This window comes from Apteryx rowi, unplaced genomic scaffold (genome assembly GCF_003343035.1).
Source record: "Apteryx rowi isolate R43461 unplaced genomic scaffold, aptRow1 scaffold_317, whole genome shotgun sequence".
In the NCBI taxonomy this organism is placed as follows: domain Eukaryota; kingdom Metazoa; phylum Chordata; class Aves; order Apterygiformes; family Apterygidae; genus Apteryx; species Apteryx rowi.
The window spans coordinates 581,783-606,385 of NW_020449608.1; the positions used below are offsets into that span (position 1 = coordinate 581,783).

General features: G+C 44.3%; 2 protein-coding genes across 5 annotated transcripts in view; both read left to right on the forward strand.

The window, feature by feature from the left end:
* Positions 1–5,583, forward strand: part of LOC112968438 (cystathionine beta-synthase) — a 32,472-nt gene extending 26,889 nt beyond the window's left edge. For all 4 annotated transcript variants that reach the window (XM_026070704.1, XM_026070706.1, XM_026070705.1 and 1 more), the window contains one exon: positions 757–5,583. In XM_026070704.1, the coding sequence (XP_025926489.1) occupies positions 757–866 (110 nt within the window). In that variant the 3' untranslated portion in view covers positions 867–5,583. The remainder of the gene's footprint in view (positions 1–756) is intronic.
* A 12,162-nt stretch (positions 5,584–17,745) lies between these two features.
* The window catches only part of LOC112968451 (cystathionine beta-synthase-like), a 34,441-nt gene continuing 27,583 nt past the window's right edge, over positions 17,746–24,603 (forward strand). The window contains exons 1-2 of the mRNA XM_026070724.1: positions 17,746–17,757; positions 19,602–19,756. Coding sequence (XP_025926509.1) covers positions 17,746–17,757; positions 19,602–19,756 — 167 coding nt within the window. The remainder of the gene's footprint in view (positions 17,758–19,601; positions 19,757–24,603) is intronic.

A 24,603-nucleotide genomic window follows, 5' to 3' on the forward strand; every position in this document is an offset into this window, starting at 1 on the left:
AAAATGTGCATGTTGCTGTACTACTCATCATCAGTAATACTGAATTTATTACCTAACATTGTATCACAGTAATTTGTTTTTTGTCCTTTCTGCTGCTGCATCGTGCCCTGTCAGAGAGAATTCATCTGTTAGTCTGAAGTCAGTTCTCTTCCTGCATGGAGGTCCTGCTGCAGCTGCTAAATCCTTGCTACTCTAAATAAAAATTTTGTGCAAATGTGTCATATGAAGCACTGTTTCACTCTCTTCACCACATTAAGCAAGTTCTAGTGCTAACATGTAACCATATAAAGGAAGTACTTTGTGTAGAGATGTTGAATTAACGTGTACTTGTCAATGGCACAGAACAGGGAAGGCCTCACAGCCTAATCTGGTGTCAGCAGTACAACTGGTGCCTCACTGAGAACCAGTGATTTACTTATATTCTCCTTTCTATTAAAGAAAAATAAATCTGATGGACCCATATCCTTCCTCCCATAATGCTTCAGTTTCTATATCCCTTTTCTACTCCTGTTCTTCTTTAGAGTAGTCTTTCTGAAATGATAGTCCTTGCCATTTCCTGTGTGACTGTCAATCAAGATGACGTTTGGGTTCCACCAGAATATACAAGTCATCAATGATATCTAACTCTACCAACATGCCCTGGTGTTCAGAGCTGGGATGGCTTGCGCTCCTGGTTTTACAAACAGTGCTATTAAAACAAAATGGTGTGTCTTTGTTCCTCCTAAAGACAGAACCCCTTCTTGTCTTTTTATATAGATCACACTGATGGTTCTTCCAGTAAGCGGCAAATGGTGTTTGGTATCGTTACAGCTATTGACCTGCTTAACTTTGTGACTGCACGAGAACGGGAAAGAAAGTCCAGCTAAAGTCAAGTAGCAACCTGGAGCCTCTTCAACAGCATTTTGCAATCTCTAACAAAGAATCAGATTTTTTCTTAGGTAGAATAGTCGGCTGCTAGGGTAGGGGTGGGGGGATTTTGTTTTGTTTTAATTCTGAAAATAAGCATTACTATCCTCGTGTCAGCTATATAGCCAGCACATTTTACAGTATTGCACAGCTTCTGGGTGTTCATTTCTTAATCAGGTTACACAATGTTTCTTGTTAAGACAAACTTATTTTTTTACCTATATATATATATATACATATATATGTAAGAATATTACTTAAATTAACTGGTGTGTTCCTTATCTGTTATGTTTAAAGTCTGGCTTTCCAAAACATTGTTTCAGATTCATTAAAGGTGATGAAGAAAAAAGTTACTGAAGCAGAGGCCCAAGAGAGCTCTGAAAAGTTTTGTCTGTGCAAGGGTGTTAGGTTAGACAATACCTGTGTAAAGACAAAAAACAGTGTCAGGGCTTAGGGTGGAGAAAGAAGGGAAGCATTTTTTTCATGACATCAATGCAAAACAAAGGAGAAAATCCTGAGGGCTGGAATTAAGGTTTGTTTCAACCAGCTGCTCTGAGACTAAACGGACTTGACTGGAAGCCTGACAGTGAAGTGATGAATGTAAAGTAGTGACTTAATTTTAAACAGAACTCTAGCTTTCACTGCAAAGACCAACCTTTCTTTTTTTTCAATTGTACCTTGATAAGTAAGCACAAATGAAATGAAAAAAATTAAATCGGATCAAACTTCTTGCCTGAAAGTTAATATTTTCTTGATCATGCTGTGTTACATGTAGTACCTTCCACTTCCCCCCTGCTTTTATCTTATAAAGTTCTCTTGCTTATGCCTGTTTTACAAATGTCAAAGCTAATCCATCAAGAGCTGTAAAGTCTTTAAGTCCTGTTCAGGTGCTTCCAAACTGTAGCTTCTTATTCCAGAAAAAAGTCTTACTTGAATTCACTGTAGCCAAGCTTGGAAGTAACTGGCCAACATGGTGTGAACGTGATCTGTCATAAGCACAAGAGTACTGTGCAGTAGGTATGTGTAACTACAAATTTTTACCACTTCCAGAACTATCTGGATTTTCAGTTATATTTGACATAGGTAGTCATGGCAGAGTTTGTTGGCACCAGCAGCCCAGTCTACACACTACTGTACTCAGGCTACCAGTTCCTGTTAGTTGGTGGTAATGGTGGTTGGAATCACCATATGGTCAAAGGAGAAAAGTAGCCCCACTTCATCTTAATGCTTTAATCCTCTTCTTCTGACTGGCTTTTTTTCCAGAGACAAAACTTTTGGTCAGCAGAAGTGACACTTCTCTTAGCTTGTCTGTCTTTCCACTGAAGTAGAAAAATACTATTTAGGTTGGGAGTATTGTTGGCAGGATAGCGAGGTTAAAAAAAAAAAAAAGGCTCAAAAAAATGAAAGCTGAGTATCAGCTAAGAGAAAACTAAAAAGGTTTATTTAAAAATCAGTTACCACCCTCTACGCCCTGTACCCCTGTATATTAGTTTCTTTCTACCTTGCTGGTCTCCCTGTGGCAGTGGAATTTGCTTTACATTTTGGAATTGTGCTCAGAGGACGGAGACCATGGAGCTTCCCTGCCCCGCGTCAGTGCTGAGCACAGAATGTCAAGCACAGCCTTCGTGTGGTGCTGGGCTGGAGGAGAGAGAAAAACAGATGAGAGGCAAGAGCTCAAAGACACAGAAGTGGCACCAGTAGTACTGTTTGCCTGCCAGCAGTGTGACAGGCTGGTTTGTGTTTTCTAGCTGCTTCTTTCTCTCTCACCTTAATTTTGTGAATGTTAGGAACTTTGTGGAAATGATTGAAAAGCCTCGGGCTGATTTCTGTTAGCTCTTCAATGCTATGCTGATGGCTGCTAAGCTTATTCTATCCCTTAGCTAGTTTATTCCCTTAGATATTGGCTGTTCCTTCAGGTTAGGGCTGTTACTGAAGTAACGTGACCCATGGTCTTTCCTGAGTACTTGTTTTCTCAAGTAATGTGAGTAACGGAGACTGTAGACTAAATAGAAAGGTTGGGAATTGGAGGTCACTTAGTTGCAGTCAGATTGGGTGAGAAAGGAGTGGCAGAGTCACCAAGGTCACTTTGTTTCTCTGACTTAGGTGGAAGCAGATGGCCCTTATTGATTTTAATTCCAACATCTGCGAGTTGATGCTTTATCCCTCGTAGCTAAACATTCCAAACGACTGCTGAAACTGAGGAAGAACAGATAAAGAATTAGATTCATCTTCTGAGTCTTTGTTAGTGTCTGGATTAATCTCCTCAAATTATCTATGTAAAAGCTAGACATTGAGACTAATCTTGTCAGTTTGACCCAGTGGAGAAAGTGCCCTCCAGGAGTGATTCATCTTTGACACCTATTGTAGAATGGGGTGAATTACACCAGGAGATACTTGCCTTAAACTATGGTTTAAAGATTTAAGACAACTTTTCTTAAGGCTTTGGACTAAACTACTGTAAAGTATAAACATGTGCAACTTAATAGGTTCTGAAGGAATTTTTTTTTTTTTTTAACCTGAGGCTTTGTGGTGATTCATTCCTCATTGTTCCCCTCACTGTAGTTGCAACCCCAATTTGGATGCCCTGATTGACTAGTGGAAAGCTAAACTAATGTATCAGAAGTGTATGTGTTAGGGACGCTGCTTTTGAATCTGGATCAGCTTTTCCAAGCTGGACAGCTCTGTCTTATATCTGTCGCTATTTGGCACAGCCTAGTAAATCATCTTACAAACTGTATTTTTGAGATACTTTCCCCAAGGAGTTGTAAATAATTTCAGACAATTGAGAACATAGTCATTGCTTTTATCATTTTTAACATCCTTTATGCTTTTGTAGACAGGTCTGTGAATAGTCAGTTACATCCCTAAAGACCTTATTATTTCAGCTAAGCTTGTAAACCCCTTTCCCAGTGATTTCAAATACCGTTCTCAGCCATATTTTCATACCTATTCTAATTTACAGGGAAGGCTGAGGAAGACTGTTTTCTTTGATTACTTACATTTTCACTTCATTCTTTGATTCCCACACTTGTAAGAGAACCTGTGTACTTCACTAGATGCCACTAACTGAAGTGTGTGCTGCCATTGTAGCTGTCACTGCTGCTAAATTTTTGGCATAACTGCTGCTCTTGGAAAATTCACTTCACTTGCCTTTATCTGATTTCTCCCCATTTTCCATCTGACCTTTCCTTTGGGGGAAGGGGCTTAAGCATTTAGGATTTTTTTTTCTTTCACCTTTGTGCTTGTAAAAGCTCCATGTCCCAGGATAACTGAATTCAGCAAGAAGTAGGAGGAGGATAGAAGGAGATTCCCAAAGTTGCTATTCAGAACAGCAGTACATAAAAGAAATAAAGTCACTGTGTTAAGAGTTGGGGCAGCAGAAGAATAATGGGTGGCTTTACCTGCGACACAGAGAAAAGTATAAAGATCTTAGTTTGCTCCATTAGTAATCTCTTCCATGTCATGGAAGAAACAGGTGGTACTGCTGATGTGAAAAAAAGAAGGGTTGGTTAGAGCTGGTAAGGAAGAAGGGATATGAGAATAAAGCAATCCAAGTAAGCTCTGAATTACTGCAAGACGATAAACCTCTATCCTGCGTATCTGCTGTGCACATGCAGTTTGTTGAGCATGGCACTGTTTCCCTGTTCTAAACTGGCACGAGGAGGAAATGGTGGTCACCAGCCACTTTTATTCAAAGTAGCAACCCTGTTTGATGAGAGTAATTGGGGAAATTGAGTTGATGAATGACTGAAAAACTTTCCAGAGCTCTTTCCTTTAGTGGCAGCAAGGAGAAGGGGACAGGGAGTCCTGCAAAGCTGAAGTTCCTCTGGTGCAAAAGCTGATGAGCACAATGCTTTTCCACATGTGTAAGAACATTCTTACTAACCTGGTCCTAGTTAGTAGTGGTAGGGCTGTATTCATGTTTGCCTTATCTCTGTTTCAAATACTGTGAGGACCAAGAAAGGCTTTGCAGTTTGTTTATTTGATCTTTAACCCAAAGCTTAAGTCCAAAGCTTGAATGGAAATATATATTTTTTTTCTGAATTTAGTGCCTGCATCTTCTGTTTTACCTGTGCTGATTAAGCAAATGCTGACCATAGGCCTGAAAACTATTTTGCACATGGATATGTATATATCAACATTTTGTGCTCTATTTGTATGTCAATACAAGAGAATATCAGTCCTTTTGGTTTACTCTTGGCTCTGCAAAAATGCTTTTACTTTCTCACATGAAGACAATTAATAAAATCTGTATAATATTCTGCAAGGAATTAACAGGAAATGACTTAAGGAGCATTCTGAAGTTGTAGTGACCAAGATTATTTCCCACTCCTTCCCCAAGCTGTGGTGGACTCCAGAACTCCATATAGCTGCGTTTCCTCTAAGCAGCTGGACCAGTCTCATTTGCAGACCAAGCTCATCACTAAATGGTTTTTGAAAACCTCTGCTTGCTGTCGTGAGCTTCACCCAGCATACTTACTGTTAGGAATTGCCTAGCATTGCCAGTGGCATCCAACAGCCTTTCTGACTGTGTAGTATCAATATACTACAATGACAAAGAGAAGTCTTTTGATGCTTTCAGGAGGGGGGAGAAATCAATACTCTGCTCTATTCATTGCACAAATGTTCACTGTACAATATAAAGAGCTCAATAAAACCTGTTTGATTGCAGAATGACACTGGCTAGGTTTATTTTTAATGGTGGATCAAGTTGAAAGTGAGAAATTTTCATCTGCCACAGAACCCCCACACACTTTCAGTGTGGGGTGCAACTCTCTGCACTCCTTGTCCTCTGTCTCCAAAAAGCTGATGGTGTGACAGGACTGTGTCAGTGAGTCAGGCTATAGTCTGCTTCCCATGCTGGTTTTATTACCATTCTATTTTTACTATGTAGACCTAGGACTCAAATGTCACTGTTAAAGTTCCTACTGCTGTAGGAACTTGCAATTGCCTTGTGTGACCAGTTGAGTAGATATTTGTGCATGGGAATGAATACAAAGGGGTATGGGCCAGCCTGTGTTTCTGTGAGAATGTGATGTCTTTTTGGAATTACAATGAAGTTATAATGCTCAAAGGTGCATGAACTAAAGTGGCATGCGTGGGATTGTTCTATGGATAAGAAACATCTGGGAGGAACAGCTGGCTGTGTTATTTCAGAGCTATGTATTTGTATTGCCACTCAACTCTGTAGCGTCTTGGTCAATTGCTCAAATAAAACCAGTGTGAAGGTGTTTTATACCTCTTAGACAAGCAAGTAAATCTCTTATCCCTTGGTTTTCAGTCCCCATTTCCTTATGTGGTCACTGCTTGCTCAGCCCCATGCCAGTAACTTACAACCCTACCAGCCAGTTTTGCGTTACTCCATCACCTATAGAGACTGCAGGGAAATGTCAGGGTGGTGGGGAGGTACAGAGAGTTCTGCCTGCCTCAGGTGCCAGTGCAGGTTCAATTGAAGTGCAGGCTGAACACGTGGCCTGCTCACTTACCTGCATGCCAGGTTTTCCTGTGGGGGCAGTGTTGATCTACCTCCTCATATACAGAGACTACTTTATCTTCAGTTTTATCTTTTTACTCCTGATCCAGTTTGCTCTCCAGCGGTATGACTAATGCAGCAGGTGAATGATACATGAAACTTTCTTTCCCTTACACATCCCTTTTATGTTACTAATTGAAACACTGTCCTTGTCTGCAGCAATTGCAGATCATTACCTTACCTTCGCCTTTTGGCAGTCTGCTAAAAAGCAAAATGGATCCTGATGTCTCGGTGTGATATGTAGAAGGCCAATATCACTCCCAGGCTCACTGTTGCAGAGCAGGACTCACCGTTTCAGCAGAGAGGCCAAAGGCTAACAAGGCAGGAAGAAGAGCAGGCAGCTCATGGGATCAAGTTCCACCGGTGAGTAGGCTAAAGGCATTCCTGCCCCAACCTGCTGCTGCTTGTGGCACCAAGCCACAGCTGTGGTGCTAAACAGGAAGCTGAACAAGCTGAAAAATACCCTAGCAAGATAGACCAGGAGCAGTTTTAGCCAGTACAGCTACCCAGAGAAGCATCCAGGGAGCCACGAGGTTAGGCTTGGGTGAGAAGGTCAGCTGGATGTGAACATGTTGCAGGCACTGAAAGATGTGCAGAGGTCCTGTGCCAGCCTCTCCTATGTGGCAGCACTGGCACGTCTCATCACAGGCTGAAGCAGATACTTGCCAGTCCAGTCAAAACAACTGTCCCTTTTTTTCTGTGTTAATCTTATGCCCTTTTGTGAGTTGGATCTGTTTATCATGGGGTCAGATGAGCACTCAGGACTGTGATAGTTGGGGATAGGAGCACACCGTCAGGTGTGGCACCTCCTGCTTTTCAGGTCAAGGTGCTGATTAATTTTGCCTAAACCGTAAAATGGAACTTCACTGCATCACAGCAAAACAGGAGCTTGTGACAGATCCCCAGCCTGCAGCTTCCAGGCCCTTTTCCAAATGTAGTGCCATTTTCTGCCCAGACTCTTTCTGCCAGAGCTCCTTGGCATGCCCAGAGGGTGTCCCATTTGTAGTGGCCCCCTGTTTTGAGCATTGCATTTGGATGACTGCACACACTCCATTTTTGAAAAAGGAGGCAATGCTTTTCCCAGCGATTAAGGCACTGCCTAGTGACACTGATAAGACTGAACTGTCCTCAGCTATGGAGGTGCCCCTACTCACAGATGCAGGGAAAATTACTGGGTACAATCTGCTGTATCGGCTGTGGAGATAAACGGAGGACTTCAGTCCAGAAAGCTGCTTTACAAAAGCAATAAATTCCCTTTGGAAAAAATGTGTTGCTGATGGAGGTGCCAGGTAAAACTGGAACTGTTTGAGCTTTGCACATGAAATATCCCTGAAGGCATTCTTTAGTAATAAAGGTTTACCAGAAATGTAACTTTGAAGAGGGAAGTGACTGTAAAAATGGCTATGGAAGGAAACCCAGGGTTTAGCCTTCCCTAGAGAAACAAATTCATCATGAAACAAAGCCAGCCTGCTTACAATGGAGGCAGTAGCTTCTCTAGGAGTGGGAAATGGACTTCTTTTCTGGGAATTAAAAGAGTAACTCTCTAGCAGTGGAGCTACTCAGCTCCCAGTTTCGGGTCATGTCCTAAACAGTGGTCAGGATCCCATTGCTTCTGGTGAAAAGCAGAGAACCACAGGGGAATAAGAGAGAAAAGGCCTCAGAGGACGACTTGCATTTGACTAGTGCGTCCATGAGGTCTGTAGTTGCATGGATCAGAAGCCAAGAGAAATCAAAGCTGTCTCTTACTCAGCCTGGTCTATCTCCCCATGAAGCTGCAAATACTGGCAAAACAGATTCATCCACAAATGGCAGCTCAACTCAAGAATCAACTCCTGTGTGGTAGAAGGGGATGGAAAGAAGGAGCACACAGCATGTGGAGTGAAATGGGGAGCTGTCAGGGTCCTCTGGTGTTAGTCATGAGCTCAGCTGGCTGAAGCTGCAGGGCCTGTAAAGCTGAAAATGTGAGAAGGCTGTAGGTTCTCAGAGACGTAAACGTGGTGTCCTATGGCATCGCCATCCCGAACTGTTTGCCTCAGGTTGCCAACTCAGAGGCTGGGGAGGGGATGGGAAATGAGGGACTTCGATATGGGGGAGGGAGGGATAGGAGGGGTGACCCCAGTACAGAGAGGAACCCAGGGAACTAGTGACATGACCTCAGTCCTGAACATGTGGGAGGGGGAACAGAATGAGGATGATGAGAATTTCTGAGGGGAAAAAATCAGCAGTGATGGATGGGTGCAGGCAAAACCCCTGCCAGTGTGCAAAGAGCTTGGCCTACACAAGCTACTGAGTATACTGACCCCACTTACTCCAGGGTAAAATATACACAGCAGGGCTTCTAGGCCTTTCCTTGGGCTGCCTCAGGATGCTTCCTGTGAGTGGATTCCCCAGGCCCTGTTTCCTCCTACAAGCCTTCTGAGCCATTCTCCGCATGGTTTCTAAGATAGCGAGGGAAATGGCAGGCAGGCAGGCTTTCTCTGCCCCAGGTGCTTCCAAGGGAAGAGCAAGAGGACATGGAGGCACAGGCCAGTCTGAGGTCCCAACATCACTAGCATCTCACCCCCTTACCAAATGTCTGCAGGAACTGTGGGCAGTGCAGGGTAAGGAACCTTGCTTTAAAGCGTGACATCGTATTAGCTGTGACTGCAGCAATTTAAGCAGCAAAGAAATGCCAGCTGAAGATGGGATGGCACATCTGTAACATGGGAACAGATTCAGGCCGGAAGCACCTCTGATCAAGTTTTTGTAATGGGATCCAAAAGTGAAGAATTTAAGTTCACAGATGCTCTTGGTATTTTAAGGCCCCTGGATAAGTGACTCCATATTTTGAAGTGCTGTGCGTTCAGCTACCTCCACTGAGTTACTGGATAACATCCATTAAAAAACTCAGGGCTACCTGAGAGCGGTGTATCACAGATCCTATTGGTGCTGGCTTCCAAGGGTGCTTCCCTTTGGAGGTTGGAGAGCTGATTGAGGAGGTGAGGTTCAAGGGGGTTACAGGTTGCCCATAGCAGAATCCACTGGATTGCAATAGAACTGCTACTTGCCTTACTTGGAAATAAAGCACAGCAGTGGCTGAGGCCACTTGGTGGCTAAAAATCATAACAAATTGTTCAGCAGGAAGATGTGGACTGATCTGGAGCCAAGGCTTTGTTTGAGGAGAATATCTTCTAGCTTGAGGATGTAAACGGACAAGTAACATTTCCGTGACAATTCCAGATTAAATTATCTTTGTGTCAGGGCCTGCATGCCTCGCTGGGCTCAAGGCCATCTCTGATGTCGTGCAGCCTGGGGCCTTGGGTCTGCCTGCTGCAAGAAGGAGCTGTGAGCAGTGGGCCCTGGCCCCCTTTGCTGGGGAGCGGCATTTAGCTCAGGCCCTCACCCTTGTCCCCTGCCTGAGCTACATTGCAGCCATGCCCAAGCCCAGCCTTGCACCTGGCTGCCACCACCAAGGCCCCCAGCTCAGCTTTGGAGCCACGGCTGTGCCTGGTGGGCCCGGGCCCATGGTGAGCCCCAGTCATCGTCCCCAGCCTGGCTCTGCTCAGGCACTATGGAAAGGGCCTGGGGAGAGGCCCCTGCCCTGTTGCCACCAGCAGCTCCTGCTCCCCAGCCTTGCTGGGTGTCTCCTGCATGCAGTGCCCCAACACTTCCCTCTCTCTCCTCAGTGCACCCCCCCCATGTCCTCACCCTGTGCTGCTCCTGCTCCGCACCAACAAAAGTGTTGTACAGCTGCACGGTGAACTGGATTGCAGACCAGGTCCAACTGAAATGTTACTTTTCCCCCTATCATGCATTGCTTTTTAAGTGAAACCCATTTTCCTGGTCTGTTTTCTAGGCATCCTAAGTGGAGCAGGCAATTTATGGAGGGGCTGGAAGGTGGGGCAGGAGGGAGGACTAAAGGTGAGGGTCGCTTATGTGGGTACCACCATGTATAAGATGCTACTGCATCAAACAGAGGCTTCTGTAAAGCAGGACCTACCTCATGCTTTTGTCAAGGACGGGAGGAAATGGCTGAGGAGAGCCATGCGCCATGGCTAAGCCCAGCTACAGCTTTGCTTGGTGCCCAGTGTCCTGGGTCATGCAGCAGTTGTAATGCTGGAGGATGGCGAGCACGGGAAGAGTGTATAGTACATGAAAGGTGGTGTGGCAGGAAGGAAAAACGCCAACCCACCTGTGCCCCACTAGGTTATTTCTTAAGAAAAATCCGCCTATTTAGGGGCAAAGCCAGGTACTGTTCACACTGCAGGTTGACTACTCTTTTATTAGCAAGCAGTGCAGCCTAGCTTGTCTGAACAAATGCCTGCATATACTTCTTTAGCACCTGCCAACTCTCAGGCTTTGGAAAGTAGCCTCTTCTTTTAGTGGTGCCCAGCTGGATTTTTACACCCAAAGAAACAGAGTAAACAGCCAGTAGGCTGTTCCTTCTAGTTTCCTCATAGGAAATATTAATAATTAATATTTGTTCCTTCTCTCACCCATCTCTAGAGCATAGCTCTCCCTATAAGCACTGGTAGTGAAAAGACCAGCAAGGGAGACACGTTAGACACACTGAAAATGTGACTGTGTGGGTTATACAAGCAAATAGCGAACTCTTCTGAATTGGACGGGTGCAAATGACTTCTTCAAGGCAGTAATAAAAATGTAATAGTAGTAAAAACTAAATCATTTCCGATTGTTGGGCTGTAATTGGCTTGTCCCTGCTAGCGTACCTCACATGAAGAATTCTGCCAAGCTTAGGCTATTTATGAAACATGCTGCTTCTCAGGGCAGTGGGGTCTAACCACAGGCAGTTAATTTTTTTATTTGTTTTTGGCAAGATTTGAATTATGGGGAGGAAGTTCTCGTAAACTCTGTATTTTTGACAAATTACTTTTACTATATTTCAGCTGGAATAGTTTTTACATTTAGCATGTTAAACAGGTAAAGAATATATTTAACAGCAAGTAAAGTCTTTTCTTTTTTCCAGTTTACCCCTGTAATTCAGATCAGTCAGCACATACTGTGACCCAACTCACTCTCCCATTCAGATTGACCAGCAGTGGTTTTGATCCCATGTTCTTACAGCCATATGGCTTCATCTGAGGGGCAAAGAAAAGCCAAAAGCCAAACAAGGCCATCCTGCTCTGAATTATCCACTGGGCCTTCCCAGAACATTGCTAACCCCTCTTTTTCCGAAATCATACGAAGCCTCACCATGTTGCTTCAGCTGCTTTGAAAAAAAACATTTTGATTATTAAAATGCATGGGAGGGGAAAACATGGATTTCTCCCTCCTTGCTACACTAAAATAAGGAATGTTTGCAAAACTGACCATCTCCTCTAGGAGAGAATCTATCTGAGGGATGGCTCTGTGGTCATGAAAGATCTCTCCTTACATGCACCCAGAAATAATCCCTAAGTGCTACATCCCTTCCAACCCCAGTGAGATGAGTACTATGAAGTTTCTTGTGCAAGGAGTTTTCCAGATGATACTTTAAAAGTAGATGCTCTCTCCACTGTGCACAGGCATTAAATCCTCTGTAATACCTTCTTGTGAGAGTGAGGAATTTTCCAAGTGCTGTATCATTTCCTTTGCCTTACTTTGTTTTTATGGCTGGTTGGCTGGTTCCCTCCAGTTGTGACTTCCTGGCCTAGGGTCACTGCAGTTTAGTCAGCGGGATCCTGCAGGGTAAAAGCTGCAATGTAACTGTTCAGATAAAATACAGGGCAGCGCAAGTCCGATGTGTAATAAAGAACTTTAGATTTGCAGTGTGCTCGTTTTTTTTTTTTCTTTTTAATAGTGCTTAAACACACACAGAATGGCAAGATAAGATTAGATACCCACGAGCCGCATTTTTATTATATGCATATGCTATGATGTTCCTGGCTTGTTTGTGTGGAATGAAAATACGACAAGGATATCACTGCAAGCTCCAGCCAGCCTGCTGTGGACTAGTTTCTCCTTTACTCGTAACTCAGGCATAGACAAAGTATGAAAAACCATGCCAAAACTCCTGCCATCTTCAAGCAACCTGGACAAAACTGGCTGTGTGCAGGTCTGCTCTACCATCCACATATGACTGGCGTTTGCTAAAGAGCTGATAACCTCTCTAGACATGGAGGCTAGAAGTGGATGTTTTTTTCCTAAAAACTAGAGTCATTCCAAATAGTACTTCTGGGGATGGTGGTGGTGGTGGTGTTAAAAATATTTGAGAATTCAGATAAAATTTAGCTAATAGCTTTGCCTTATTAAAAAAGAGGTCAGTTCAAAGTTCCCAAACTTTCCATTTAGACTTTTTCTGCAGAAAACATTTCTTTAAAAAAATTCTCTAAACAAAATATTTTATTTCAAAATGAGCTTCCCTCCCTCCAAATACCCATCCAAATCTCTTTTTCAGTTTAGGCTGAAAAGATCTTAAATTCCCATTTCTTTCAGTTTGGTCACTGAAAACAAGAATCTTATTTTTAAATGTGACTTTACTTCAAGCATGTGCTGCTTCACAGGCTGCTTCAGAAGGTAGCCAAGAAGAGATGGCTGGGTTATTCTGTAACTGGAATGCACAGAAAATGCAATTCTTACTGAGTTTAGGATTATTTATAGCTTCTTAAGAGAGACCTGCATGATCTATGTCACATCGGATAGCTCACAAGATTTTTCTACAACGGATTAAACCTGGCAATGTTTTCCAGAGATTTCATTTATTGCAAAAAAGACCAAAGGTAATGTAATTCCTGTGCTAATACCCATAATTGTCATGTCTTTGAAAGGTTTAATTCCAAAATAAGCATTCCAATCCACATTATTGTCACTTGATTACCTGAATAGCAGTTAAGTTTCCCTCATGACAATGTTGTGGGTGAGCATGGCCCCAATCTGGGCCAGGCGTCTGTGTACTGCACTGATTGGGGGAAGGAGTAGAGAAGGGAGGGTCCCACATTCGCCTAGGGCTCACCCTCTCCAGATAAATCTGCACCCAGATAATTTTATAATTACACCAGCCAGTGTTTGGGAATCACTGTAGAGCTGCAAATGTTTGCTGCTCTTGGATGACTTAATAATAAGAGTCGCGTAAAGAACTGGAATTAGCATGAGAAAGAGATAGAGATTTAGGTCTGAAGACTAACTCTAGGTTCCCAAATGACACAGAAAGTCCACATCAAGCAGCACCTAACTCTGTATTTCATTTCTGTTACTACTTACACCCTATTCAGCAAAGCACATGCTGACATAAACTAGAGCTGAATTTAAGCAGCAGTTTACGTATGAAGCCTGAAATGAGATCAGAAATGAAGTTCTGAAAAGATCCCAACATTGCTGGGGGATGGGATGAGAGCACTTAAGAAGTTTAAGTAAAACTGAACAATAAATTGCTTATCATCTTCTTTATATCCCAATCATTTACGCTTGGAGAGCAATCAGATGCTGCGCATAATCAGGTACAGGGCAGGACCCAATCAGCACCTCTCCACAGAGCGCTCTACTGCTGCTCATTGGCGTTCTCTATCACGGGGATGCATATAAGTTCAGAGCTGAAACACAGGGAAGGTACTCGGCTAATACACTGAAAGTGGTAAGTATGGCTTATCTATTACTGAGCATGCTTCTTTCCTAATAGCAAACTACATGGGAGCAGTGCCTACTAACCAGATAACATTGTTATCATGGAAAGGCTTAAAAAATAGAAATACTGTAGCCTCTGCTTCTGAGCCTATTCAAAGGTTGATTGTGATCCAGGGAGCGTCTGTGTTTTTGGCAAGATCTGAATATATCTGAAAACCAGGGAGATTCTGATTTTGCACCATAAGGTCAGTTGGGCAGTGCAGTAAGTTGCCCAGAAGGTTGTGCAGTCTCCATCCTTGGAGATTTTCAAGACTAACTGGACACAGCTCTGAGCAGCCTGATCTGAACTCAGTGTTGACACTCCTTCGTGCAGGAGGCTGGACTGGAGACTCCCTGAAGTCCCTTCCAAACTGGGTCATTCTGTGATTTTGTTGACAAACTGCTTTTGCATTTGTCTTAGTAAGAGAAACACCATTTCTTTAAAATGTACTCATTTTTAAATAATGCAAGAAGATTGTATTTTGCTTTGAATGCATACAGAAGTCTGGAGCAAGTCAGCATGGAATCCTGCTCTGCTGGCTTCTTTTCATTTTCATTCAGTCTACATAGGACTATCTCAATTTTCTTCCTTTTGAAGTTATCAGTGCAGTCTGATAACTTAATAACTGAAATGTCTTATCTGCAAAGTACTCTATAAACATTAGCCTATGCTCTTTGTCATATGTTTTCATTAAGTGGTAGAAGCTGCAGAATTACGTGTTCCTACACCCTGCCTCTTGGATTGCCTCTCAGTTCCAACCAACTTGGGTTATTTTCCCGTATCTGTAGTCCATTCTGCGCTGTCTCAAATGTCTCTGTTTAACAATCCTGCGCTCTAAAGAGAGTAATGGGGCCATTACAGGACACCCCATATAGATCAGATGGATTTGACAGCTGAGCTTTGATAGCTGAAGCTTCAGGCAAGGGTAGGAGGAGGATTTTGATTTCAGTGTCTGGGACATTAAGAGTTTCCATAATCAAGAGAGGACATATCTTTGTTTTGTGATACAAGGTGACTTAAAACTGCACTGGAGGCAGCATGGGGAGATGTTTGCTTTGGATATTGCTCATCTCAGCAATCCTTGACTGCAGTCAGAGTTTCCACTGCAGTCCCATCCCCCTTTCTGTTCCTACGTTTCACCCAGAGTGCGTGTTAGCACAATGTAACTGCTGAAACTATCAGCTGGGGAGTAGCTCATCAGTGTCATCTCGAGGCCTCAGAAAGATACAGGAAGGCCAGATTCCACCTTCCCTTTGGTACTAGAGCTACTGTTTCAGATTGTCTACAGTCTCACATAGACATTATTGGGATTCCTACACTCCAGGCAATTTTTTTGAGGTTATCTTCGGAATCATAGTGGTTTTAGGCATATCTTAATTTAAACATAAATTCAGACCCTAAGGCACAGCTATGCAGAGATCTTAGAATGATCTGTAATTAGAAGGATATCTACGCAGTCATATTGCATTATACGAAGAAGTAACCAACCTTTATGTAGATACATGAGAACTCCTCCAGCAGTAATGAATGTAGTTGTTGACACAGTCAAGGGGCAGGTATTGTTTTTGTTCTTTGGGCTTTTAGAAACTATATCTGTATCCACTTTGAGTGGCTGAATAAATGAAAACCCCATTCTTTGCATTGTTTTTATATTGGATGTTTTAGGGAACTGAACATAGCGATCAGGCTGTAATATTATTTGAAAAAGACGAATGGCAGTAACGCTCTTCCCTCCATGTTTGGGTACCCTGCTTGGGTAGTCCCCTGCTGCTTGCAGAGGCGCATATAAAATTGTGTTTTCTTCACCCCAGCAAAAAGGAGCAAACCGGAGGCCGGTTTCCTTGCCTTTTCCCCCCGTGCTGGGCTCACTCTCTGCAGGCCACACACACAGCCCAGGGCCGCCAGTGATGCTGGCCCCTTGCTGCGGCCCCTTGCCTGCCTCACCGCGGCCCCGGTTCCTCGCCGTGGCTGGTGGCCGGGGGCTGCGGGGTCCGTCTCCCTTGGGGAGAGAGGTCTCCTCTCCCTGGTGTGCATTGGGCACCTGGTAAGAGAGGGACCCATGACTGGGGAGGAGGTGAAGTTAAAGCATGACTGTGTGTATGGGAACAAGCCCGGGCGTTAGGTTGTGTCCGAGAGATCAGGGCCCCTCCTGGCCAGGGAGGAATCTGGGGCTCCAGCTCCCCGGGATCTTTGTGCCATCTGATGAAAACCTCCATTGTCTGTAAAAGAAAATGTGTTACTGAGCCCAGCCCTGAACCTTTTCTCAGTGAATTCATTACCTGTCCTGCCTGCTGCGTGCCAGGGAGGTAGGTCCGTGTGCCCACACTGCCTGGCTGGTGGCCAGTGAAACAAGCCAGCTGCTGCAGCCGCCGCCGTGCGGCCCYCGCCGCCATTTCGCAGCGTGACACAGGCACGCATGCGCGGCCGGCTTGGCGTCACCTTTAATGTGGCAACAGCCGCTGCAGCCTCACGGCCGGGCTGTGGTCGTGATGGGGCTGAGTGAGGCCTGGCAGCCCTGACTCGCCCTGCAGAAGCGCAGCGGCTGTTACGGCTGTTAGGGCAGTTATGGCGGAGCGCCCCGAAGCCGGGGAAGAGCCTCACGGGCATCTTGATTTGAGCCCCTTTCCCCCTCCTCTGGTTCTGCCCCGCCACAAAATGGCGGAGACGGGTGTAACCAGGCTTCGGTGGGGGGGATACTAGTAAACTCTTTTTTGCCAAAATTTTGGTTGGTAACCAGTGACCCCAGTTGTGAAAGCAGGCTAACTACCTCTGATATACTTCAGCTTATCACTTCTTTACCCACAAGTGACTTTTGCTCCTTTTCAGTTAATTCATTAGGTAAACATGGATTTGCTTGGGGACATATTCTCAAGGCTGACACAAATCCTGGCCTTCAAGGAAATTAACTTTTTTTTTTCTTTTAATCCCTCCCAAGAAGCAACAGGTTCGGTGGCAGTGGGGAAGAGCACAGAGAGGCAAAGCGTGTAGTATCGGACCTGCCGAAGGAGCGCAAGCCCCTTTGGCCTGGCCACTCACTGTTACCAGGCTCCATATTTTGTTTTTACCACCAGGGTCACTGTGTCTGCTGTTCTTCTTCAAGGCTCAGTCTCTGGGCCAGGTGACATCAAATTATTAGCCTCTGTCTCCAAACAAGTTCTGGCTGAAAAGAAAGCACAAGAAAGTGAAAAGAATGCAAAATCCCCAAGACTCAGACCAGAGGGTCTATTTTAAAAAAGCAAAATGAAATGAAAATTGTTGGTTTCTTTCCTAAGCCGGTCTTTTGGTTTATGGAAGCTGAATTAAGCTTATTGTCATGCTTGAAGATGGCAGAAAGACTCATTTGTGCATGGAGCGTTTTTCTGGCGGGTTTGTTTAATAAGCTTGGGGCCGTGCTGTCCCTCTGCTCCCCTGAGCAGACCGTGTACATGGAAGCAGGCTGCAGGGGCTCAGAAGGAGAAGAGTGGTGAGAAGTGGCAAGCTGGCTCAGTGTCACGTACTATTTTAGCACTCTGCTATTACTAGAACAACAGTGTGTTATTAATCACSTCCTTTTTCTGTGTTTCAAGGATACTCCAGCAGCCAGAGCGAATTGTGGCCCCGTTATCCTGGTTATCTTCTGGTGGAGAAACCACCCGGAAAGCAGTGCCCTGCCCTCAAGGAGCTCCCGCCGTGCTGCTTTGGAGAAGACACTGCAAGTGGGTGAAGCCAGTAAGCGAGCAGAAGAAGGATGGCAGAAATGGTAATTAAGGCTGCTTTTGGTCTCACGTGTTGAGTCACAAACTAATTATGTAATCAGGACCCAGCCATAACAACTGTGCTGGCTGCTTGCCTGGCCGTTATTAGTCAGTCATGCTTTGTAGGCATTACGGTCAACCTGGCTGTCAAGACAGGGGAGGGAAGTGGTTTTATGGCCTGAGATGAAGATGATGCTCTGTGTGTCTGTTAGCCTCTGCTGTCTGTGCCGTATGTGTTGGCTCCAGCGTCCTCCTGTCTGCTGCCCTCATTACTTCCCCTAGATGACAGACAATAGCTAGAGTGTGTTTCCCACAGCTTCTTCCTCTCCACATGGCGAGTAGGCCTGTCCCTCCCACCAGCAGTCCTCTGGATTTGGAAATGAGGTATTTCTTCTTCAGATCAATGGAAATCTGGTTTGGTTCTATTGAATTTCAAAATTAAAGCTCTGTTCTCATTATACTTGTTCTAATTACAAAATGTACCACCATAGTAGTGTAAGAAGATAAGGCAGAATATGCTATAATAAGAAGATAACACCAACTTTCATCATCAATCCAAGTAAGACCTAAGTCTCTGACCATGACCTTACAGAGCTACAAGGTCCCTTTATTTAACAGCAGCTGAATCAGGAGCAGTGCATTCTGTGAAAAAGCCAGAAAAGAGACTTCCAATTACCAAAAACTTCTTTCTTTTCTCCATGTGGCTGACTGTTTTATCACAAAAGGGTGGCTGATGAATTGCAGTTGTCCAAATCTTTTTGCAGAACGTGATGGCAAACATAGGCAAGCCAAGAAACTGATTGCAAGTGCTGATTCCATAAAAARGATCTACAAAGAACACCAATAAGAAATAAATGTTGCCATAGTGAGTCACACCAAAGGTCTATGTAACCCTTTATCCTGTTTCTGATATTGGTCAGCAACAGATGCTAAGAATAAATTATAAAACCAGGCACATCCTTTTCTCTATATATGCATCATCAGCAACTTATTGTCTTCCCATAATGCAGGTACCATTAGGACCAGCGTGTTTAAGAGTCACTAATGAACTTTACCTTTGTGAACTTGTCTAAACCTTTTCTGGTTCCTCTTGTACCTCCTTTGCTTCTATAGCTGCCCCTGATAATTTCATTGTGTCTTATTCTTTGTTTCTGAGAAAAAGAAAAGTGTCTTCCAGTCACCTTCTTTAGATGTTCCAAGATTTACAGCCCACTCTCACTATCAGTGATCATTTTCAGTCTGAAGAATCCTGCTTTATTTAAGCTGCTTTACTGTGGAACTTTTTCTGTACCCCTGAGCACCTTTGTTGCCCTTCCCTAACTTTTTGTTTCTACAGATACTTTTTTTTTTCATTTTTAACAAACACTGGTATGAGAGCACAGGTGTCCACTGGCCCTTTGAGGCCCAACACCACAGTACAAATTTTCTCAAATTATTGTTAGATAGTCTGAGACTTATCTATGATTTCTTCACTGTTAGAGTTAAAAATATTCCCCTTGGCCAAACAGTTAAATACAGAGTGCCAAATTTTCAAGAGGAGAGATGCTCCAATATGCATTAGAGCAGGGAAAGACTTACTGGAGATGGTGGTCAGGAGATGTTTTGTTATAGTATGGAACACTGTACCACTGTGCTATGTATATCATCCAGTATACCAACACTAGACATGTGACAGAAGAGCAATTTCCACCTCTTTATGCAGCTCTAGAATTGGGTTTTTGCAAATTGGCCATCTTGCTTTCACACCCAAAGATGGAAGTCATTTCTTTCCTGTGACAGCTGTTGCACATGTGCCTGCATACACACTTCTCCTCCCAGGTTACTGTGTGGCTCTCTTTCCACAACACAGGAGCTGACCGAGGCATCCCTTCTCATGAATGGCAATTGTGTGGGAAATCAGGAAAGGAAAACTGACAGCACATGGATTCTTCCCAACTTGCCCAGTAAGTGCACATGGACAGCTGCAACACCTGCCACCAAGTCTCCACACTCCTGTATACCATTGTAAGTAATTCTTTTATGCTGATTATTTCAGAGCGCAGAAAATAGCATCTTCCTCTGAAGATGACACACTGTATTGTTACACCAGGATGGTCATGACCAGAAGGCAGTGGTTTGACAATAGGTCATGCTAATGATACTTTTTTCAAAAGGCATCATCCATCTAGTACCTACTCTACAGGAAGAACTTTCTCTATCCCTTTCATCTTGCAGAAGGATGTTGCTGGCTTAAGATTCAGGTCTGTGTTTTCCAGCACACATTCGAAAGCATCTGCTAGTTTGGGGCATCTCATTTTGGAAGAATCAAGGTGGACAGATTTCAGAGGTGGCATTCAGCCAGGGACTTACTCACTTCTGTAGAATGGACTTTGTGAGGTCTGGTGTTACACAACAGAAGCAAAGGCACTCCAGAGTGCCAGGCACTTATGGAGATGTTGTAATGGCGTTCTTGGCTATAATGTAATGTATGCATACAACTCAAAGCTGTTGTTCCCCATCCTTTTGTACAAGAGTCAGTAACAGTTATTCATTCACTAGCTGAAGGGCTGCAGTTCAGCTACCCTTGTTCATTCAAACAGTCTGAGGCAATATGTGAGAAGAGTGCAAAGTATTAGCAATATCTTTACCCATTGCTAGAGATCTTCAGAAAAACTGATTACCAGGTGCTAGGCTTTTGTGCAGGGAGAAAATGGCCCCAACAGAGCTTGCCCACTCTGTGCAAGGGAAGCAAGAGTGCAGTGCAAGTCTAAGGACAGTGATTATTAGGAGCCTGTCCTTGTCCTCCCAACAGCTGATTTCCTCCCAAAGTGATGTAAGCCTGCTGAAGTGCCCACACTAAAAGAGATGTTCTTTAACAGCCCTGCAAACCAAACCCAGACAAGCTATTAAAGATAAGCCTATTCTATAAATGTCAGGGTCATGTCTCTGTTGTGCCAAAGATGTAAAACAGGAATTCGACTTCAGCATTTATGCAATTAGAGCCTCTGGGAGGTGCGGCATCATTCTGTATGGATGCCTGCCAGGTGGGGAGCCAGCTGGGAGATCTTTGTACCACACGCCACCTGAGCAGGCAGGAGAGCCCTGCACAACCAGAGCATGGCTCACCAGGATATGCAGAGCCTGAAACAGTTTCCAGATCTGGTCCTTGAAGGAGAAGTGGGCTCCACAGTTTCAAAGTTAATCTAGCAAACATGCATCCAATTGCTCACCCAATACAAACCCTGCAGCTAGGACCGGAGCCACAAGTGCTGAATCCAACCACCTAGGCTTTGACAATGGTTAGATCTGTACTTCACATTGAGGTAGTCTCTAGTCCAAACTTGCTATCCTGATGCAAATTCTCATGAGGCTTTGTGTGGTCTTCAAGTGGCAAACTTACAGAAGATCGCACTGTAGGAAAGGCAAGTGCTCCTTGCTGTCTGATCATCTGTGAGTCTGTAGTAGTGCAGGTTCCTTTGGCCCTGAAAAGGACCCCAAGGAAAGCTGTTATTGAATCTCTTCAAGTCAGTGGCATTAAGCAATTAGCTTTCTTTCTTTTTAAGAAACACCATGACTCCAGTATCCAAAGTCCTTTTCCCAGCCTGGCCCCTTCTTATCTAAATGTGAGAGGTTGTAGGGCTTAACCAGCTGCAAGAAGAATCAGCCAGGGCACTGTTTTATAGAGCTCACGTGCTCCAGTATTCAAGGCTGACTCTCCTCGCAGAGTGCAGGCATGGTGAGATAACCCCTTACGCAGGAACAGGCGTTCTGCAGCTCCTGAAACTCTGCCAACCTTTCTGCTGGGCTTACCAAGCCAAGCATCTCCTCCCAAACCTGAGCAAAGCATACTAACCAGGCTATCCCTTGCAGTATTCATGAGGGGCTTCAACCCCCTCAGAGCACAAAATGCTTTGGAAATGAAGTCCCTTGAGTTATTGTGAAAACCTAGTGAGTCAAGACAACCAGCTCTTTTCAATCAAACCTGCTGGTGCCCCCAGGGCCTGGACACTTAGGCTCTCAAACCTGCCCCCTTTGGGGAAAACAGGAATGAGATAAAGCCTGCCAAAGTCTTTGTGATCAACTCTGTACAAGTGTGTCCTTGTGTCCATTCACTTTCTAAACAGCAAAGCCTCTTCCTGAAACATAGCCCTTTATATAGCACTAAAGAAAATACATACAAATCACAGCACCAGGACACATCACACTGTTTTTTTTTTTGCAAGAAGCGTGTGTGTGGAGGGATTTTTTGTTTGTTTGTTTTCTCTACTTTGGAAGAACTATTGATGGCAGCTGATGTGGCAAAAATTTCAGGGCTTTCTGAGATTCCCATATGAACCATGAGTGAATTTTGGGGTAGAGGGGGAAACATGGAGAAGAGAAGGCAAGAACTTGTTTTAATTAAGAATACTAATTATTAGTTTTCCCTAAGATAGAGAGATGAACAGGTTCTGATATTCTTTGAACCTGTTCTGTGACATATTATAACATCAGTAAGAATCATTTGGCTTGTCAGGACTGTTTTTTCTCTGGACCGCTTATGTAATAACAAGCCTTACAGAGTAAAGGAATAATTCTTGGAGAGAAAACAACCTTGACACACAGTGATCCTGAACTGATACCAACTGTTGCAAGATGGGAGTATCCCCACCACATCCCTTAGGAGCACCAAAGGCATTTTCTAGATATGCTTTTATCCATAGCATTACTGACTTCAGGCACACACATTGAGCTTGGATAACCCTGGGAAGGAAGCTGACCATGCTAGAATTTTTGTAGTGAAATATGTCAGTGATTAGGAAAGAATTTGATGGGAACTGTAGAAAATTTGACGCCTTGCCCCAGAGAGAGAGAGAGAAAGGTTATTCTTTTTGGGGGTGGTCACTGTGCTGGGTGACAACGCAAAAGATTAGTCCAGTTTCTGATTCCCACCTTTGCTGTCCTGGCAAGGCTTGCCCTGGCATGTGAGATAGCACCGGTTGTGGTCTCACATACCCTCTGCTTTGCCAGGTTCCATCACTGCAGACCCCTGAGCCCTACAGCCCCTTGCACTGCCGCCTCATGCCTTGCTGGGGTTTGAAGAACATGTAGCATCTTGTTTGCCACAATTACTGACTGAAGGTGAATAAATGGGCTTGCTTTCTTCTCTTGAGCTGACTTCCTGCAATCTAAAAACATATATTGTAGTACTCAAGCCACTGTCTTGAAAACCAGGCTCTAGCTCAAATGCTAGATAGCAGTTCCTGTCTGCCTGAAGAAGCTGGTGTCTCCTTGCGCTTTGTGTCAGCTCTTGTCCTCACTGAAATCACAGAGACTTTTGGTGGCTTTTGGAGCTGGGGCTTACCATACGGATGGAAAATGGCTGCAGCTTTGGGGGAAGCTCATTTATTGTGTTATTGACTCACATTTATCAGCACTCAGTAGAGGTTGCTACCACGCTAGTGTGCGGTGACACTTTTGTTGAGGGAGAGGTAAAAGCGCATGTGTATAGTACACCATCTTTTCTGGGCTTGACATGTAAGAAAACTGGCTCCTTTTGGTAGTAAGTACCTGAAGTCTGTATTTCACCTGCACTAAAACACTATGCCTGTATTCCTGCAAAACAAGAAGTGTTTAGGTCACACCTGCAAACTCTGGAAGAAGGTGCATGTGTCTTTAAGTAAACAGCATGTCATCCCTGTGCCGTACGGACTTTCTGTAAGCAGACAGCCATCTGCCTGGCTGCGATAGCAGACAAGGATAACTTGGGTTCAAGGTTCAAAGGATGATAGTAAGCAAGAGGTGTGCAAAGGAGAGCTGAACAGTGAGCGAGTGCAGCCTTGTCACCCTACTCAGAGAGAGACATGCTGGTTATCAACCAGGGGCAATATGTTTGTGGCCCCAATAAACACAGTCCTCACCAATCTTTTCCCTCTGTCTTTTAAAAAGTTCAAGGACATAAGTTCCCCATCTGCGTGGCAAGATGCTTTCAGCTATGTGTTAGGCAAACAAGCCTGTTTCATTCCAGCTGCAGTTGCTGTGACATGTTTCTTGGCTCCTGCTGGAGTGTGACAGAGACTAGAGAAAGCAGGAGGCTGAATTTTCCCAATCCAAGAGCTCCATTTAATTATTTGTGAAAAACTCCAGTGTTCTGCTTCATGGCAGAGTTAAGAGCTTGACCTGCAGGAGTGGAACTAAGCCCTCAGCTGCTTAACAAGGTTGTACTGAAATAAAAAGTGCTGTGCTGACTTGCCTCAGGTGAAGCTGATTTGCATTGCCTCAGATATCATTGCTGGGTGAACACAGATGCTGAAGAGCCCACTAAATGCAGGCTTCTGTAGATCTGAGAAGGGAAGCATTGAGACTGATATTTCATTTCTTTACTAAGGGCATGGACTTGCAAACACAGAGTGCAACTCTAGCTGTTGACTGAAAAAGCTGCCAGGTTCATACTCTTTAGGGGAGTGGGAAATAAAATTCAGACAGGATTCATTGGGACTATCATTTCAAGGGCACAGAACTCCAAACTGGATATGGCCATTCATGTTCTGAAATCCAGGAACTGATTGATGCTGGTGAGCAGATCCTGCTGAGAGGGATCTTGCTGGTCAGTCAGAGACTGAACTTCCTTTGAGCCTTGAAGTGGCTTGGGTCTCCCTGATGACTTGGAGCAATCCTTGCAAGTATGGGAGTAGGTATTGGCTAGCCAAGAAACAGTTGGCTCAGAGATCTCAGAAAATGTAAAAAGCAGAGCTGGTTGTTATAGGTAAACGTGACAAATTGACAACCACTCGGGCCRGGTTGCATAAATCCCAATTTAATAGAATAATTGAGCAAGTCACAAGTAAGCAAAACAGCGCTGGGCGGCCGGGGAAGTCTCCTGCTCCACCAACGGC